The sequence below is a fragment of the Capricornis sumatraensis genome, chromosome 1 (assembly GCF_032405125.1).
Source record: "Capricornis sumatraensis isolate serow.1 chromosome 1, serow.2, whole genome shotgun sequence".
In the NCBI taxonomy this organism is placed as follows: Eukaryota; Metazoa; Chordata; class Mammalia; order Artiodactyla; family Bovidae; genus Capricornis; species Capricornis sumatraensis.
The window spans coordinates 44,753,083-44,771,117 of record NC_091069.1 but is presented as its reverse complement, the minus strand read 5'-3'; the positions used below and the strand labels follow the sequence as shown (position 1 = coordinate 44,771,117).

At 36.6% G+C, this 18,035-nt stretch overlaps 1 protein-coding gene across 1 annotated transcript in view; it reads right to left on the bottom strand.

Moving 5' to 3' along the window:
- WDPCP (WD repeat containing planar cell polarity effector) overlaps positions 1-18,035 on the bottom strand; it is a 284,886-nt gene that overhangs the window by 245,862 nt on the left and 20,989 nt on the right. Inside the window, exons 3-6 of the mRNA XM_068966787.1 lie at positions 17,507-17,554; positions 16,633-16,677; positions 15,003-15,073; positions 14,665-14,724 (exon numbers count right to left, since the gene is read on the bottom strand). Coding sequence (XP_068822888.1) covers positions 14,665-14,724; positions 15,003-15,073; positions 16,633-16,677; positions 17,507-17,554 — 224 coding nt within the window. The remainder of the gene's footprint in view (positions 1-14,664; positions 14,725-15,002; positions 15,074-16,632; positions 16,678-17,506; positions 17,555-18,035) is intronic.

Sequence of the window (18,035 nt, the reverse complement as noted above, 5' to 3'; positions counted from 1 at the left end):
CTTTTGTTGACTATGATGGCCACTCTATTTCTTCTACGGATTCCTGCCCACAGTAGTAGATATAACGGTTATCTGAGTTATATTCACAGCAAGCTCTAAAAAGCCAGCTTCACACATATATGACATCCTCAAAAGGAATGTATTGTGTTTTAACGTTGAAAATCTGCTCTACCTGGAGCTACTTATCTGTGCAGTATCCAACAGAAGTCTTGTGTTTTTCTTGAAATTTTGAAATATCCTGCAGGATTCCTGTGAATTCACTATAAACCCCAGGGTGCCTCAGTGTACATATTGAGAACTGTGGGTCTAGGTGGAATGCTTGGCTTCAGACAAGACCAGGGATTGTTCTCCTATTATGGCAGAAGGAGGGATACAGATACAGAGAGATTTACATGTGTTTGGCACACAGTGGTAACTGGGATCTCACAATTTAACCTAGGATTCTACTTAGACCAAGGAGAATACCAAATGATAGGTACTTCATTGTGAAGAGTTGCTGTGAATGCCTTATATACAACACTATTTTATGAGAAGTATAGTTACAGCTGCTTTTAATTTCATAGTCACTTAAGTATATTGTATAAATACTACCTAGTAGTTTTATTTTTTTAACTTTATTTTGAAAAATAACGGGTATAAATCACTATAAAAGCACTTGATGTGTTTTCTCTATCAGTTATTTTGGCATATATATAACATAATATTCTCAAATATCATGAATGTAAAGTTTTTTTTTCTTTTTTTTTATGAATGTAAAATTGATGGGTTCTCACACCCAATGTTAAATACTTAGTTTATATGTATATTTCTAATTCATACATTCCAAATTGTGCATCTAATACAAAGTTCTAAATCTGAAGTCATATTTAAGTTTCTGTATAAAAACTAAGTACATGTACTCAAATATAATGCATTAAAAGTCTTCTCATTAGCTAGCTATTGATACAAAATGTCACTCTCCTTATACGAGAGGCATTAGATTATTCAGATTTTGAACTCATTTAGATTTACACATATTTTCTATTAACTGTAAGTGGACATAAGTTAAAGTGTTAGCTGCTTAGTCATGTCCAACTGTGACCCCATGGACAGTAGCCTGCCAGGCTCCTATGTCCATGGGATTCTCCAGGCAAAAGTACTTCCCCTTCTCCAGGAGATCTCTTCCAGACCCAGGGATGGAACCCAAATCTTTTGCATTGCAGGCAGATTCTTTACCATCTGAGCCACCACGGAAGCCCATAACTGGATATATGAAGGGAATTCATAGTCCTGAACTGGCTTTTCCTCTCTGGCAAAATACCTTGGAGCTTCCAAAAACATTATTATACTCAAATGCCAAAGGCGGAGGCAGGGAATTATTACTTTCTTTAAAAGAAATGTTTTTAAATGAAAACAATTAATAAAAGAGAAGAAAAAGACCATTTATGAAAAGAATAGGAAGGAAATATTGATTGATAATACAAAGACAAATTATTAAGAAGATCAAAATTTTCTTTGTGTCATAATCAGGTTACAAAACTGAGCTCATGTATTACTATTTAAGAGTAAATAGTTAATGTAAACGGGAATTATCATAGGTCATTAAACTTTGGATTGAATCAGTCAAGATACACTGTAAATTTTCTATTTATTGTGGAAAGGAATAATTTTTCTTTTGCCTAAGAAAGTAATTATTAGGGCATGATATTAAGATTACTGAGGTATAGTATTGTGTATATACAAAAATACAGGTATACACTCTTGATGGCCATGGACATGCATCACTAAGAGCTCCTTAAGGATGAACGAAGGCTGTGAGCACCGCTGACTGACAAAACTAAAGTCATTGGCTGGTAGCCAATGACTGAGCATATTGTGGTACTAGTCCACCCGAGGACTCCTCTAATGAGCAGGTTTGCTTAAGGAACTCTCCTGTGGCTGAAGCTTTCTGAGCAACATGCTGCAGTCTGAAGCTCTTTATAATCCAGTCCCTCCTCCTTGCTTAGGGTTCAGACCAGCACCACAGTCAAAAGGATCTCCCACCTGATTCCTTCCCCTTTATCTTTCCCATTTCCCCATCAATCACTTGCAGTTCTAGTACTATCCTGACATCTATTTCACAGAAGCACACTGGGCCTGTTTTAAAACTATTTCAATTGAAAAAATACACACATAAATTGTTAAAATGTCAAAGAATACTTGGAATTAAAGCAGCTGTTGACTGTCTTTATTCTACCACAGCCTCTCATTCCACGCTCAAAAATAACCAGTCAACTCTTGGTCATTTCTCCTGATTCTACCATTGTATTTCCAAATGTGTATGTCACTTAGAGTTGCATTCAGAAACCTTAAAAAAAAAAAGTAACAAATCTTCTAAAAAGTCATTACTTAACCAAACAGAAGTTTGCTTTTCCTCATGGAACAAGAATAATGGTGTTAGGCTATCCACGGGCAAAAAGACAGTTCCATGACATCTACAGGTACCAGGCACCTACTTTTCATCCCTCCTCCCTTTATTAAGTGGCTTTTGGTCAACATTACTCCAGTGATTAATTTCTCCCTTTTCAGGACCAATTTTCCTACTCCTATTAGCTTACCAACGGAAAGAGAAGTTATTTCTTACATCTAAAAGAGAAACAAAAACCTCTTTTAACCCCAACTCTCTCACAAGTGCTGTCCTATTTCCCCATTTTCCTTTATAAAATTATCCTTTCTAATGTTATAAACCCTAATTTCTATCCTCCCATTTTCCTTAAATACATTCCAGTCAGGCTTGACCCATAACATCTACTGAACCTGCTCTCATCTAGGTCACCAATGACCTCCCTGCTCCTTCCAATGGTCATCTCAGCCAATCTGTTACTGGTATGTTACATACCTCAAAAGCTTTCTTCCTGAAATCTCATTTCCAGGGCACAACATTCCCTTCAGGTGCTCCACCTCTTTGGCTACTCCTTATTAGTCTCTTTTCTCCATCGCTCCTTTTCTCTCTCTCTCCAATCCCCAAAGCTGGAGGACCCCAGAACTCCGCTGTTCTGCCTCCTCTAGTTCTCTGTCTACATTCACTCCCTGGCATTCTTCACGGAATTCCTGGCTTTAATACCAACTGCACTGCTGTCTCCCAAATTTCTATCACCAGCCCAAGCATTTCTCTAAACTACAGATTCGTATACCCAATTGTCTTCTCTATTTGAATATCTAATAGGCATTTCAAACACTGATGTCCAAAACTGAACTCTTGATATTTCCCTCAAAAATGCCTCTTCTCAATCTTTACCAACTCAGTAACTGTCCATTCTTCTAACTGCTCAGGAATTTTTATTCTCCACATTTGACCATCAGCAGAATCTGGCCACTTCTCACCACTTCACTGCTCCATCCAGTCAAAACCACTGTATGTCTCACCTGGACTATGGCAACTGATTTGATCTTTGCTTCCTTCATTTTGTTTCCATCAAATGTGTCAGTTACCCAGTTAAAAAGTATATCAGATTGAGTCCCTTCTCTGCTCAAAACCCCTCAAGACTTTCTCATCACACTTAAGAGTAAAAGCCAAGTTCTTTCAAAGGCCTGGAAAACCCTATGTAACTACTGTCTCATTTCCTCTCCAATCTTAATTCCTACTACTCTTCTTGCTCATCCCACTTCAGTCATATCGACTCTTTGTTGTTCTTCAAAACATGCCACATATATTCCCATCTCAGCGCCTCTGGAATCCTCTTCTCCAGATACGTTCTGTGGCTTGCTCCTTTATGTCTTAAACACATGGTGGCTTTCACCAGATATCAGGCACATCTTGCCCTGCCATCTCCTACACATACTTCCTATTTTTCTTGCTTTGTTTTTCTCTAACAATTTTTATTACTTTCTTATATACTTAAAACTCTCCAAGCCAGGCTTCAGCAATACATAAACCATGAACTTCCAGATGTTCAAGCTGGTTTTAGAAAAGGCAGAGGAACCAGAGGTCGAATTGCCAACATCTGCTGATCATCAAAAAAGCAAGAGAGTTCCAGAAAAACATCTATTTCTGCTTTATTGACTATGCCAAAGCCTTTGACTGTGTGGATCACAATAAACTGGAAAATTCTGAAAGAGATGGAAATACCAGACCACCTGATCTGCCTCTTGAGAAATCTGTATGCAGGTCAGGAAGCAACTTAGAACTGGACATGGAACAACAGACTGGTTCCAAATAGGAAAAGGAGGACGTCAAGGCTCTATATTGTCACCCTGCTTATTTACCTTATATGCAGAGTACATCATGAGAAACGCTGGACTGGAGGAAGCACAGGCTGGAATCAAGACTGCCAGGAGAAATATCAATCACCTCAGATATGCAGATGACACCACCCTTATGGCAGAAAGTGAAGAAGAACTAACAAGCCTCTTGATGAAAGTGAAAGTGGAAAAAAGTGAAAGAGTGAAAAAGTTGGCTTAAAGCTCAATATTCAGAAAACGAAGATCATGGCATCTGGTCCCATCACTTCATGGCAAATAGATGGAGAAACAGTGGAAACAGCGGCTGACTTTATTTTTCTGGGCTCCAAAATCACTGCAGATGGTGACTACAGCCATGAAATGACAAGATGCTTACTCCTTAGGAGAGTTATGACCAACCTAGATAGTATATTCAAAAGCAGAGACATTACTTTGTCAACAAAGGTCCGTCTAGTCAAGGCTATGGTCTTTCCAGTAGTCATGTATGGACGTGACAGTTGGAGTATAAAGAAAGCTGAGTGCTGAAGAACTGATGCTTTTGAACTGTGGTATTGGAGACTCTTGAGAGTCAAAGGGACTGCAAGGAGATCCAACCAGTCCATGCTTAAGGAAATCAGTCCTGAATATTCATTGGAAGGACTGATGTTAAAGTTGAAACTCCAATACTTTGGGCACCTGATGAGAAGAACTGACTTATTTGAGAAGACCCTGATGCTGGGAAAGATTGAAGGCAAAAGGAGAAGGGGATGACAGAGGATTAGATGGTTAGATGGCATTACTGATTCAATGGACATGAGTCTGGGTAAACTCCAGGAGTTGGTGATAGACAGGGAGGTCTGGCGTGCTGCAGTTCATGGGATTGCAAAGAGTTGACACGACTGAGCAACTGAACTGAACTGATGGTCTTCCCAGTGGTTACGTACAGTTGTGAGAACTGGACCATAAAGAAGGCAGAATGCCAAAGAGTTGATGCCTGATGCCTTTAAACTGCAATAATAACAACGATAGCTAATGTTTTGAGCACTTATTCTGTGCGAAGTATATTTTTTGTATTTTATATTCATCATCCTTTTTAAATCCTCAAAACAACCCTCTGAGGTATGATTAATATCTCCATTTTTCCAAATGAAGATAATGAGGCATCGAGAGATTAAGTGGCTTATCCAAAGTCATACAACTAGTAGGTATTTGGACCCAGACAAACAGGCTCTAAGACACGTTCTCTTAAGCATGAATCTGCAGGCAAAGGGGAGCTATGGAAGGACCATGGTTGGTACTAGAAAAGTTCACTCTGACAAGTATGTGAAAGGGGGCAGAGGAGATGGAGGAAAGATGAAGAAAGATAGATGTGACAGTGACCAGCACAGCACCTGGCACACGCAACTAGTGATCACTGACATTTACATGACACACACTAGAGGCTGAGCGCTCTTCTCAGATCTTCATGGTCATCCTCCCACTTAATCCCGAGAGGTAACAGTACAACTGTTATCTCTAACGTACAGAGAGGAAGAGGGTGGGATGATTTGGGAGAATGGCACTGAAACATGTATACTATCATGTAAGAAACGAATCGCTAGCCTAGGTTCGATACAGGATACACGATGCTTGGGGCTGGTGCACTGGGATGACCCAGAGAGATGATATGGGGAGGGTGGTGGGAGGGGGGTTCAGGGTTGGGAACTCATGTTCACCTGTGGTGGATTCATGTCAATGTATGGCAAAACCAATACAGAATTTTAAAGTAAAAAAATTAAAAAAATAAATAAATAAACAACATGCATGAACCTGGGGAAAAAAAAAAAAGAAACAGAGGCCTGAAAGCCTAAGGAATTTGCCCAAGGTCTTGCAGGAAGAGAGCAGCAGAGGTAGGGCTTGAGTCCAGGAGGTCTGGCTCCAAAGTCTGTGCACTCAGTCTCTGGGCTAGTGTGTTTCACTATTCACTAGGTCATGACCAACCTAGACAGCATATTAAAAAGCAGAGACATTACTTTGCCAACAAAGGTCCGTCTAGTCAAGGCTATGGTTTTTCCAGTGGTCATGTATGGATGTGAGAGTTGACTATAAAGAAAATTGAGCGCCAAAGAATTGGTGCTTTTGAACTGTGATGTTGGAGAAGACTCTTGAGAGTCCCTTGGACTGCAAGGAGATCCAACCAGTCCATTCTGAAGGAGATCAGTCCTGGATGTTCTTTGGAAGGACTGATGTTGAAGCTGAAACTCCAATACTTTGGCCACCTGATGCGAAGAGCTGACTCATTTGAAAGACCCTGATGCTGGGAAAGATTGAGGGCAGGAGGAAAAGGGGACGACAGAGGATGAGATGGTTGGATGGCATCACCAACTCGATGGACATGGGTTTGGGTGGACTCTGGGAGTTGGTGATAGAGACGGAGGCCTGGCGTGCTATGGTTCATGGGGTCGCAGAGTCAGACATGACTGAGCAACTGAATTATATACTCAAAATGTTACTTATCCATCTTTTCTTGATTGTCTGCCCTATTAGAACTTAAGCTACAGGGGAACAGGAATAATGGTCATTTTCATCTGTTTCATTATTCACTGGCATCCCCAGTAATGAGAATTCTATCTGGCATACAGTAGGCACTAAATATATATATGCCTTGAGTGAAAGAATGGTTAAAAAGCTGGCCCCTTCAGGCATATTTCAGATCTAGACTCTAAGAGCAAACGTTGAAGAGGCACATGCCTATTGAGTCTAGCATAATACATACGTATAGTAAGTACATGTATTTTATATGTAGAAATACATTTAAAGAATGCAATATTTGTACAATATTTTGCTTTTCTGTAAGCTGTTAGTGGGTCAGTGGGTGGACATTTTATTGTTAACATCTTAAAGACTAACTTCTGAGCATGTTCCATAGCACACATGAGAACTTCTCATACCAAAAATAAGCAGTAGAGGAATTTCAAATGTCTCAGCCTGCTGAAGACACATTTTTGGATGGAGCAGTGGTCTGTGGAAAATGATACCTCTAATTTGAATGTCCTACTCTTCCCGCATAGGAGGCAGTGAATGGCAGTGTTCTGTGGAGCCTGGAAGTCCCAGACAATAGAAAAAGTTGGTAAAACGTGCAGTCTTTCTTTAAAATTCTGACATTTTGCTCATTATAAGTCTTTAGGGGGAGCATTAATTCTGATTTTAAAACACTGAAATGTTACTTTTAAAAAAGAAAGCTTTCTTGTAAAACCTACCAGTGACCTCTGCTTACTCTGGCCAAAAGTGCCTCCTTGGGTCACCTCTAGTTTCAAAAGCAACAGGGAAGCTAAGTACTTTAAGTTGGTCATTTTGCCACTCTGAACAATAGGGTCGGTTCATAAGACAAATGGATATTGGACAAGCAGCTAGCAATGTCTTCCACATATGTTATTTCTTGCATTAATCATTACTTACTGATTTTTATCAGTAATATTTAATTATCCTATGTATTTTATCTTTTATTAAATTTTACTATTATTAATTCCCCTAGATCACATCAGTTATCAGACCTATCAGTTCCTTTTCTTCCCTCCCTCCAACATTGCTATGAGAACCTTCTGTATCCTGCCCTAATTTGGACCAGCTGCTTTCTAGGCCTAAGGCACAGTCATCCTAAGATTTCTCTTCACTTCTCTTCTGTGTAACTTTCTCTATTTCCTGGATCCTAAGAATCTTGTTTCTTAGTTCATTCTGTTGCTTTAGAAAAGCATATTCTTCCAATAACTTCCTGAGAAAAAAATGCATGGCAGGTAGGCAAGATTTTTTGAGCACTAACTAGCCTGAAAATGTCCTTGCTTGAATGTCAATTTGGAATTCTAGAAATAGAATTCTAGGCTAAAGATCACTTCACTTCAGAATTTTGATTCCACAGTCTTCTAACTCCTTGTGTTGCTATTGAGTAGTCATGTCTGATTCCCATTCTTTTGTATGTACTTTGTTTTACTCTTTTTACTGTGAAAACTTTTTGGATCTTCTCTTTAATTTTGGTTTTCTAAAATTCACAAAATAGACCTTGATATTAATCTTTTTCAACCACTGGGTCCGTTCAAACTGGAAACAAACATCCTCCAGTTCTGGGAAATTTTCTTTTATCACTTTTGTTGTTCATTTCTTCCCTATTTTCTATCATGAGTAAGATATTGGACCTTCTGACCTGCTACTCTAATTTTTCTATTTTATATTGCCTACTGTTCACTACTATGTTCTTTTGTCACTGTTCTGCATTATAGGGATATTTTACTAATAATTTTATCTTTCAGTGCTTCTATTAGTTTTTATATCTATGCTGTCATATTTTTCATTTGCAACAGCTCCTTTCCTTTTCCTTGAGTATTCATTTTTCAAATAACAACCAATTCTTGTTTCAAAAATTCAAGAACTTCTCTTATTTCTCTGTGGGAATTAACTTTAATTCCCTGAATTTAGTTCTGTCTATAGAACCATAATGGAACTGACTGGTTCAAAATTGGGAAAGAAATACAAAAAGGCTGAATACTGTCAACCTGTTTATTTAACTTATATTTGGAGTACATCATGAGAAAGGCCAGGATAAATTACAAGCTGGAATCAAGATTGCCAGAAGAAACATTAACAACCTCAGATATACAGATGATTCCACTCAAATGACAGAAAGTAAAGGAACTAAAAGCCTCTTAATGAGGGTGAAAGAGAACAGTGAAAAACCTGGCTTAAAACTCAACATTCAGAAAACTAAGATCATGGCATCTGGTCCCATTACTTCGTGGTAAATAGATGGGGAAACAATGGAAACAGTGACAGACTTTTATTTTGGGGGGCTCCAAAATGACTGCAGATTGTGACTGTAGCCATGAAATTAAATGACACTTGCTCCTTTGAAGCAAGATTATGACCAACCTAGACAACATATTAAAAAGCAGAGACAGTACTATGCCCACAAAGGTCCGTCTAGTCAGAGTTATGGTTTTTCCAGTAGTCATGTATAGATGTGAGAGTTGGAGTATAAAGAAAGCTGAGTGCCGAAGAACTGATGCTTTTGAATTGTGGTGCTGGAGGAGGCTCTTGAGAGTCCCTTGGACAGCAAGGAGATCCACCCAGTCTATCCTAAAGGAGATCAGTCCTGAATATTCAATGGAAAGGACTGATGTTGAAGCTGAAACTCCAATACTTTGGCCACCTGATGCAAAGAACTGACTCTTTGGAAAACACCCTGATGCTGGGAAAGATTGAAGTCAGGAGGAGAAGGGGACAACAGAAGATGAGATGGCTGGATGGCATCACCGACTCAATGGACATGAGTTTGAGAAAGCTCCAGAGTTGGTGATGGACAGGGAAGCCTGGTGTGCTGCAGTCCATGGGGTCACAAAGAGTAGGACAAGACTGAGCAACTGAACTGAACTGAACTGGGTGGGAGTAATAATCTATTTTGTTAGAGAAGGATCCTCTAAGTTACAGTGAGATATAAGCCTCAGTGCTGGAGGAGGGAAGGAGCTGGGGAAGATCTCACCATTCCAGATACAGACTCTTAAGTTAATCTCTGTTATTTTCAGCCTGGGCATCTTACTTCTACTCTCTGCTTGGCATCTTCAAGTCCAGAAACCCCCTAGTTTGTTGTTTTCAGAAAATAATTATCTCATTTCATTTGCCCTTTGTACAAACCGCCTCTGGGTTTCATGTTTTAGCCTACATCCCAACTGTCAGGTTAATCTCTGTGCTTTCTCTAAATTCTTACTTTTTTAAAAAAGTACTTATTTTTCATTGAAGGATAATTGCTTTACAGTATTGTGTTGATTTCTACCAAACATCAACATGTAAATTCTTACTATCTTTTTAACTTAGTATCATACAACTCAGCACTCACTAGCATCCTAGTGATTTTATGTATCTCTTTTCCTTGACTAGATTATGCTGGGGACTCAGCTTACACTTTATACACATTTTTATTGCCTCCCACAATGGTGGCACTAAAGTGCCTGTCAGTAAATACTGTGTGATGGGTTTTGTTATAAATAAAATGCTATTACTAATAATTGTAACTTAAAACCATGGTTTGTCAATTATTATATTAAGACAAAACAAAAATTGGTTTTCATACAAGTTGTTGAAATGAAAGAGCAGGTAATGATACTATACATTCTACAACTGAGGAAGTCATGATTAAATGAGCTCCATAAGGTCACAGTTCATCTGTGATAGGCTTGGAAAATAATTTCTACTTTTACATAGCCTGTCAAGTAATTCATTATAAGAATTTAAAAAGAAAACTATCTTGGCATTTTAAAATTGTATCTGGAAATGTCAAATAAATATAGAAAGAAATCAGGGTAAAGATGACTATATCATACTTTCATAGTCAAATGTATATATATGATTTAAACAATTAAATCTAAAATCAATATACATGAAGCTATATCTATCTTAATGATTATATTGCTTTTAACTACTTATATAGTAATCTGAATACATGAATGTGACTTAAAGAACAATCTAAGGAATTAAAAATTTCACCTCAGCAGTGTACAATAGTATATTAATGCTGAAACTAGTATTCCCTAAGAATAGTTTGGAAGCAGCACTGTTTATAGTAGCCAGGACATGGAAACAACCTAGATGTCCATCAGCAGATGAGTGGATAAGAAAGCTGTGGTACATATACACAATGGAGTATAACTCAGCCATTAAAAAGAATACATTTGAATCAGTTCTAATGAGATGGATGAAACTGGAGCCGATTATACAGAGTGAAGTAAGCCAGAAAGAAAAATACCAATACAGTATACTGACACATATATACGGAATTTAGAAAGATGGTAATGATGACCCTGGATGCGAGACAGCAAAAGAGACACAGATGTATAGAATGGACTTTTGGACTCTGAGGGAGAGGGAGAGGGTGGGGTGATTTGGGAGAATGGCATTGAAACATGTATACTATCATGTAAGAAATGAAGTGCCAGTCTGTGTTTGATATAGGATACAGGATGCTTGGGGCTGGTGCATGGGGATGATCCAAAGAGATGATATGGGGTGGGAGGTGGGAGGGGGATTCAGGATTGGGAGCTTGTATACACCCGTGGTGGATTCATGTCAATGTATGGCAAAACCAATACAGTATTGTAAAGTAAAATAAAGTAAAAAAAAAAAAAAAAAAAAGAAAGAAAGAAAGAAAGAAAAAGAAATTCAAAGCAGGAAATTATTAAGCATTTTCTCAAAATAATTTTAGGAGACCATAAAAACAATGAGAAATTTATGTGATAGCTAGTAAAAGTACAACTCTAAATTATGTCTCACTTTTTATTCATTTCAAACTAGGATTAGGTACAGTCTGAAAAACCAACTTCAAAAGACAATTTCATGAAGAACGTATGTATAAGTAAGTCTAGATTTATAAACTGTTCTGAATTTACAAGCAGAAGGAATTAGTTTTAAACAGTATAATTTATGTGTCACTGAATCAACAACATTAACTTAGCTTTGATAATAATGATAACCTATTAAAAAAGAGAAAAACATTCATCAGAGGGGAAAATCCAGGCTCAGATTGCATCTTTTGAAATTGTTGTTGTAGATGCCTTGCTAAATCCCGAACAATTGAACCGTTTGAAGAAATAGGGATCCCTTGAAAAGAAGATAACCATGAGAAACTCTATACAGCCTAAAGTTGTCCCTTTCCTGGGGAAAAGGGGCAGGTGGGGCTAAAAGATTTACATTCGTTAAGGAGTGGCTGCAGTCAGAAACTGAAGAGTCCAACTGCGTTTAGCACCATGACCCTGAGGAACTTTTTCCCACTTCTTTTAGACAATACTATGTTGTGGTCAACTGCTGCCATTTTAGGGTTAAATACATGGAGAAATTATTAATAAAAATTAAAGCTCAGGTTATCTTTAGAGTCACCACGCTGGATGATGCACAAAAAAGGGGACCCCCCCTGGGGAGTCTGTAGAGATGGTTTGCTTATTTTCCAACTAACAAAAGGTTAAGGTGATCCTTCTGAAAATTTAGCTTGAACACCAAATTTTTAATTTACTGTCCTACTAGAGATCTTTAAGAATAAGACAAACATATTTTCAGAAGACCTAGCCAATAGTCCTGTCTAGAAACTGAGGAAGTGGGTGGATAATGTTAGGAGGTCCTTCAAAGGCCCTAAAAGGAGAGGATGGCATGATTTGAAACATACACATTACCATATGTAAAACAGATAACCAGTGTAAGCTTGATGGATGAGGCAGGGCACCCAAATCTGGTGCTCTGTGACAATCTGAAGGGATAGGATGTGGAGGAGGGTGGGAGGGAGTTCAGGATGGAAGGGACACATGAATACCTATGGCCGATTCTACTGATGTATGGCAAAAACCATCACGATATTGTAAAGTAATTATCCTCCAATTAAAATAAATAAATAAAATTTAAAAAATAGGCCTTAATGATGTGGAGACTAAGTTGGACTTGTGGGCAGAGTAAAGCTCAAGTTATCTTGTTGAAATATATCACACCAAAGATGTGCTGATATTAAAAGGTTTATTTAAAGAATATCTTATCAATCATAGAAAGAAATTACAAAATATGACAGAACATAAAGATAAGTTCCATTAGAAGTGTTAAAAGCAGACTCATTGGTACAATGGCCTAAGAAATCAGTATTATCAGGTTGCTTTAAATTACGATGGTAATTTTATATATATTCTATCATGTAAATTCATTTTCTGAATTGAATTAATTCAACAATGAGGGATATCCCTCTTCCTATTCTCCCATACAAATGTACACACAAACCTGTTTATTAAACTAAAATACATTAAAGTCTATTTAAAAAGTATTGCCTACTGGGATGCTCCGCTGCATATTTTAAGATGCCTGACAAGTTCCAACTTACCTGTGCAATGGTAAGGGTGGAGGCCATGAGACACACCTCTTGCTATAGGTGGTAGGCTTGCCCTCCAGTCAAAGAATTTTGAACCAGCTTTTAAAGTAAGTAACAACATTGAGAAGTACAATTTGAATTGTACTAAGTTTACAACTTTCTGGTACATATTTTGTATTCAAGTTTTAAAGTTTGATTAAAACTTTTCTGAAAACAAATTATGAATTTTTAAATAATTTCATCGTTTTCAACAATATCCTAAGTTTATTTTAAGAAGTATTATGATTCTAAAATATTAATTCAGCTTTTTAAAAAGTCTCTGGAGAGTAGTAATTGTGATGGTTGAGGAGGTAACTAAAGTCACTTTTGTGAGTAAAAGGAGACTGAAAGTTAGTGAAAGTGAAGTCGCTCAGTCGTGTCCGACTCTTTGTGACCCCATGGACTGTAGCCCACCAGGCTCCTCCGTCCGTGGGATTCCCCAGACAAGAACACTGGAGTGGGTTGCCATTTCCTTCTCCAGGGGATCTTCCCGACCCAGGGATCGAACCCATGTCTCCCGCATTGCGGGCAGACGCTTTAACCTCTGAGCCACCAGGGAAGCCCCTAAAGGAGACTAGTTTAAACAAAAAATAAGGAAACATTAGAGTCCGCTAAAATGAAGTCTATACTCACTTAAATAGTAGATTAAGATAAGTTTGTAATTACTACAAATTCAATGTTGTAGATTTATGGATAGAGCCACAGGTCTAAACTTCAAACAAGAGTAGTCAGACCTAAAATATGTAAATCACATTGTAAACAAGTAAGAATTTGAGCTGATACAGGATATTTAATTCCATTAAGTAGCTATAATTACAAGTAGTACTGATGTAACTTCAAATACATGTATGTGTAGAATATGACTAATGACTTTTTATCATAAGCAAGTAACATTTTTCCAGGCAGGTAGTATTTGTCCATTATTTTGTGATCAATGGACAAGTGATTATTATGTCCTGAATCTAGACCCATTCAACATGTGCCTCACCTTGTCCAGGCTCTAAGTGCTATCCCAAAGAACATTACATGATGGAAATGCTCTGTAGTTATATCACGTGGTGACTGAGCACTTAAAATGTGGGTAGTGCAACTGAGGAACTGAATTTTTAATTTTAATTAGTTTAAATTTACATTTAAATAGCCACAGGTGACTACTGGCTACCATATTAAACAGTACAGCTTAGAGGATTCGAAAAGTAACAGCAAATGTCTTATGTTAGGTCTAATGCTAGTTTGCTTGTCAATTTCCACAAGCATGCTGAGCACAAATGCTTACAAGAGTGGTCAAAAAACTTTTTGTCCCTCGGTGTCACCTTCATTCAAAAATATGATTAAATCTATGACAAAAAATACCATCTGAAAAGATGGTTATTCGTGCTTATAGTGTCAGTACAACTATACTCATTAATGAGGCAGCCTGAGTCAATCAAATGTTAGTTCCAGAATGACTAGAATTCAAACTATGAAATACCTGCTCCTGAAAAGTTTATGTCCATTACCTATCATAACACAAGAATACCAATTACTGCATAGTTTTCAGCTCCACTGGTTAAACACTGCGAAAGCATGTCAAGCCTTTTTACCTGACAGACATATTTGTTCTTCCATTTGCTCAGCACACACTGACTGTTTTGCATCAGCTCCTGAAGAAAACAGAAAAAGGGAGACTGCAGTTGGCTATACACATTGTCGTTATCAGTTAAAGTGCTTCTGATTCGCAAGCAAAAAAAAAAAAAAGAAATATATATATATATATATATCAGCATGCCACACAAAGATGCAACTGTTTTGGAACTCCTCACTGGACAAAAGCAACACTATCATCACTAGGAGAGTTGATCCTTTATGAAAATTAAAGCTGTTGAAAGATGTTTTAAAACAGATTTGTTCATTGCCATTTTTGAAACTTTTGGAAAGATACCTCCAACTCCTTAAGTGAGTCTCGAAGTTTTTCTGGGCGTCTGTTTTTGAGCGTCCATGGAAAATCTCGTGCTGGAAAACAAAACATGTACTACAGTTAGCTGAACAAGATTTAAAAAGGAAACTCTGCTGAGCAGTATGCCTTAGGAAGATTAAAATAAAACATTTCCTTAATTGAAAGGAAGTAGCCTTCATTTCCATCATCAAATGACAGTCTTCTGAAAGGCTTTGTCATAGAAATAGGATTTTTACCACAAAACAATCTCCAAGATCATAATTTTATGATGACAACTAACAATGCTCAGAGAATCCCTGGGAAAGTTTCTGAAGCTCGTGAACCTAGTACATAACAGTTAATGACCCACTCTTTACCACAGAGGCAAATTTATTTTCATATAATTAATTTAAAAATTCAATACAAAAGAAATTCTAAACTCAGCAAATAATCTATCAGATCTGAAAACTCCTATGAGTAAATGAATATAGTGAGGAAAGAAACAAAATTTTAAAAATAATATACAGAAAATGAATTTAAAATTAAGCATCACACATTAAGGATAAAATTGAGGGAAATCTAAATTTTAATAAATTAGACACTAATAGTGCTCTTTTCTATATAAAATTATTCTTTCTAAAATCTACACCACAATTCAATAATGATAAGCCTTTGCTTTATTTAAAAGTTAATGTTATTTAGTAGAATCTCAATGATAGCCTAAAATAAACTAAAAAGTTCTATTTAAAAGAATTAAAAAATAATAAATTTATTACAGTGATATGACACCTATTTCATCACAAAAATGAATTCATCTCTGAATTTTGCTAAACAATTTTAAATGTGTGCACATGTGTTTTATGTGCATATATATGTAGTATAAAATACATACAGACATTAAAATATTTATAGGAGAATGCTGTTTTATTTAAGTAAATTAATGATTTCTATAAACATAATTTACAATGTGCAAAGCATATGTAAAAAGTTTCAAATCTCTGCCACAGGTACTAATATAGTATTTTTAAAAACTAAATGTTAGCTTGACCATTTAAAATGAGAACAAGTAGAATATTTAGCCCCACTTATATTCTAAATAAAACAGTCATATTTTAGCCATATTATACAGTAGCCATATTACATATATAACATGTTTATATATTTGAAATTAGTGAAGACCAGAGAGAATAAAATGTTAATACTAATAATTACAAATCTTATTTTCTTACAATGGTTAGAACAAAATAATAATTTAGGTATAATATGGATAATAAAATGTTAACAGAACCATGGTACACTTAGTTTAAGTATATTAACTAAGATAAAGGCAGTTCATTAAGAAATACATAAGCATATATCTTATGCATAAGTATATATCATAAGCTTATGCTGTTTACATAAGCACATATCTCACCAAAAGTTGAGAGAGATTTCAATGATCTAAATCAGAAATTTCTAACAATGTAATTCTTACTTATATGTTTATGCACCTAAACAAGAGAAATTTATAAGAAATATAGAAAGGATAACATTTCCTATTTGTATAGACAGCTTAAAATATGTTTTAAGACAAAATCTTCAGGGATATTAAATTCCAGTTTTATAATAATTCCAAAAAAATATAAAGTAAACTTACATTCTGCCAGCCTCTGCTTTTCTTCTAAGTTACCATGATCTGTTGCTCATTTTGCAGCAGATGAGAGATTAGAAAAAAGATAAAAAAGTGGAAATTACTTTTATTATACTTAATTTTATATGTGCATATGCACATTATTGAGATTAATAAATTATGCTAAACTTTTAAAAAGGCAGTTGGAAAATGCCATAATTTGGATGTTTTCATTTCATGGAAGATTTCCTAAATTTGAAGTGAAAAGGCTTACACAACACAACGGGTGGGCCAATATCCTGAGTTTGCAATCTTATCAGATAGGGAAGGGAACTGCAACTGAGCCCAGAACAGAAGCTACTTCAGTCTGTCATCAGAACCATGAAGTCAGCCTATTAAGTACCAAGCTAAGCACATGGGATGCCCACACAAGCTCCACTTCAACAGAGAGCAAAAAGGAAGTAACTCTAGCTGGGAAGACCTTTTGGCCCATCAAGAAACTTCTGGGATTAACAGGATTAATCAGATAAAGAAAATTGATCATTCACTCAGAAATGCCTATTCCAGATATCAGTTAAGGATCCGGGAGACCAGCATGAGTGGGACCCATGCATTAACAATGCCCTCTACTGGGACAGTGACAAAAAAACAAGAACATACTGTCCAGTTATCAGTTTAATCAGAAGTAAAATGAAAATTTTCATGTTCTGCTATAGCATTTTCTCAATACTGCTTTATTTTATATAAAACAGATACTAACTTTAGCATTTTTCTAAAGAATTGGAGTAAACTTTCTCAAAATTCTAGAATTTAAAGTGCATAAAAACAGTTTTTAAGTCAGTATTTAATAATTTAGAATAGTAAGTTTATAAAAATCTGTTTAGTAGAACAGACGCTTTACCTGATGGCTCTTTCTTGTCATAATACTGGTAGATCCCAATGTCTCTATCTATAGAAAGGAAGAAATAACATTAGATTATAGTAAAAAGTTATGGAGAACGAGAAGCCAACCCACACTGTAAGGCAGGGTTGGGGGGTGGATAGGGAGGAGGACAGAAACAACCTGTATGTTACTGGAAATAAAATACTTCTAAATTATCCAGACATGGACTCATCTATTCTAGGGATACGCACGAAATGCAAGTTTACCAGTCCACTTAGAAAAGAAATATACAAAACTAGAATGGCATGAGGAAAGGAAGGGTAAAGAACTGATGTCAAGGATGACCAACTTTTTTCTCTCAAGCTTCCTCTGATATTTTTCACAGGGCACTACCAAAAGGAACTACCACTAAGCAATACCAAATGAAACTGGCTAGAAGAATTCTGAGTTGTGGCTTTTTTTTTTCCTCTGACTTAACTTGAATCCAGGAGGGTATTTGGGGGAAATCTGCAGAAAAGGAAGGGTTAAAGGAAGGTATGGATAAATT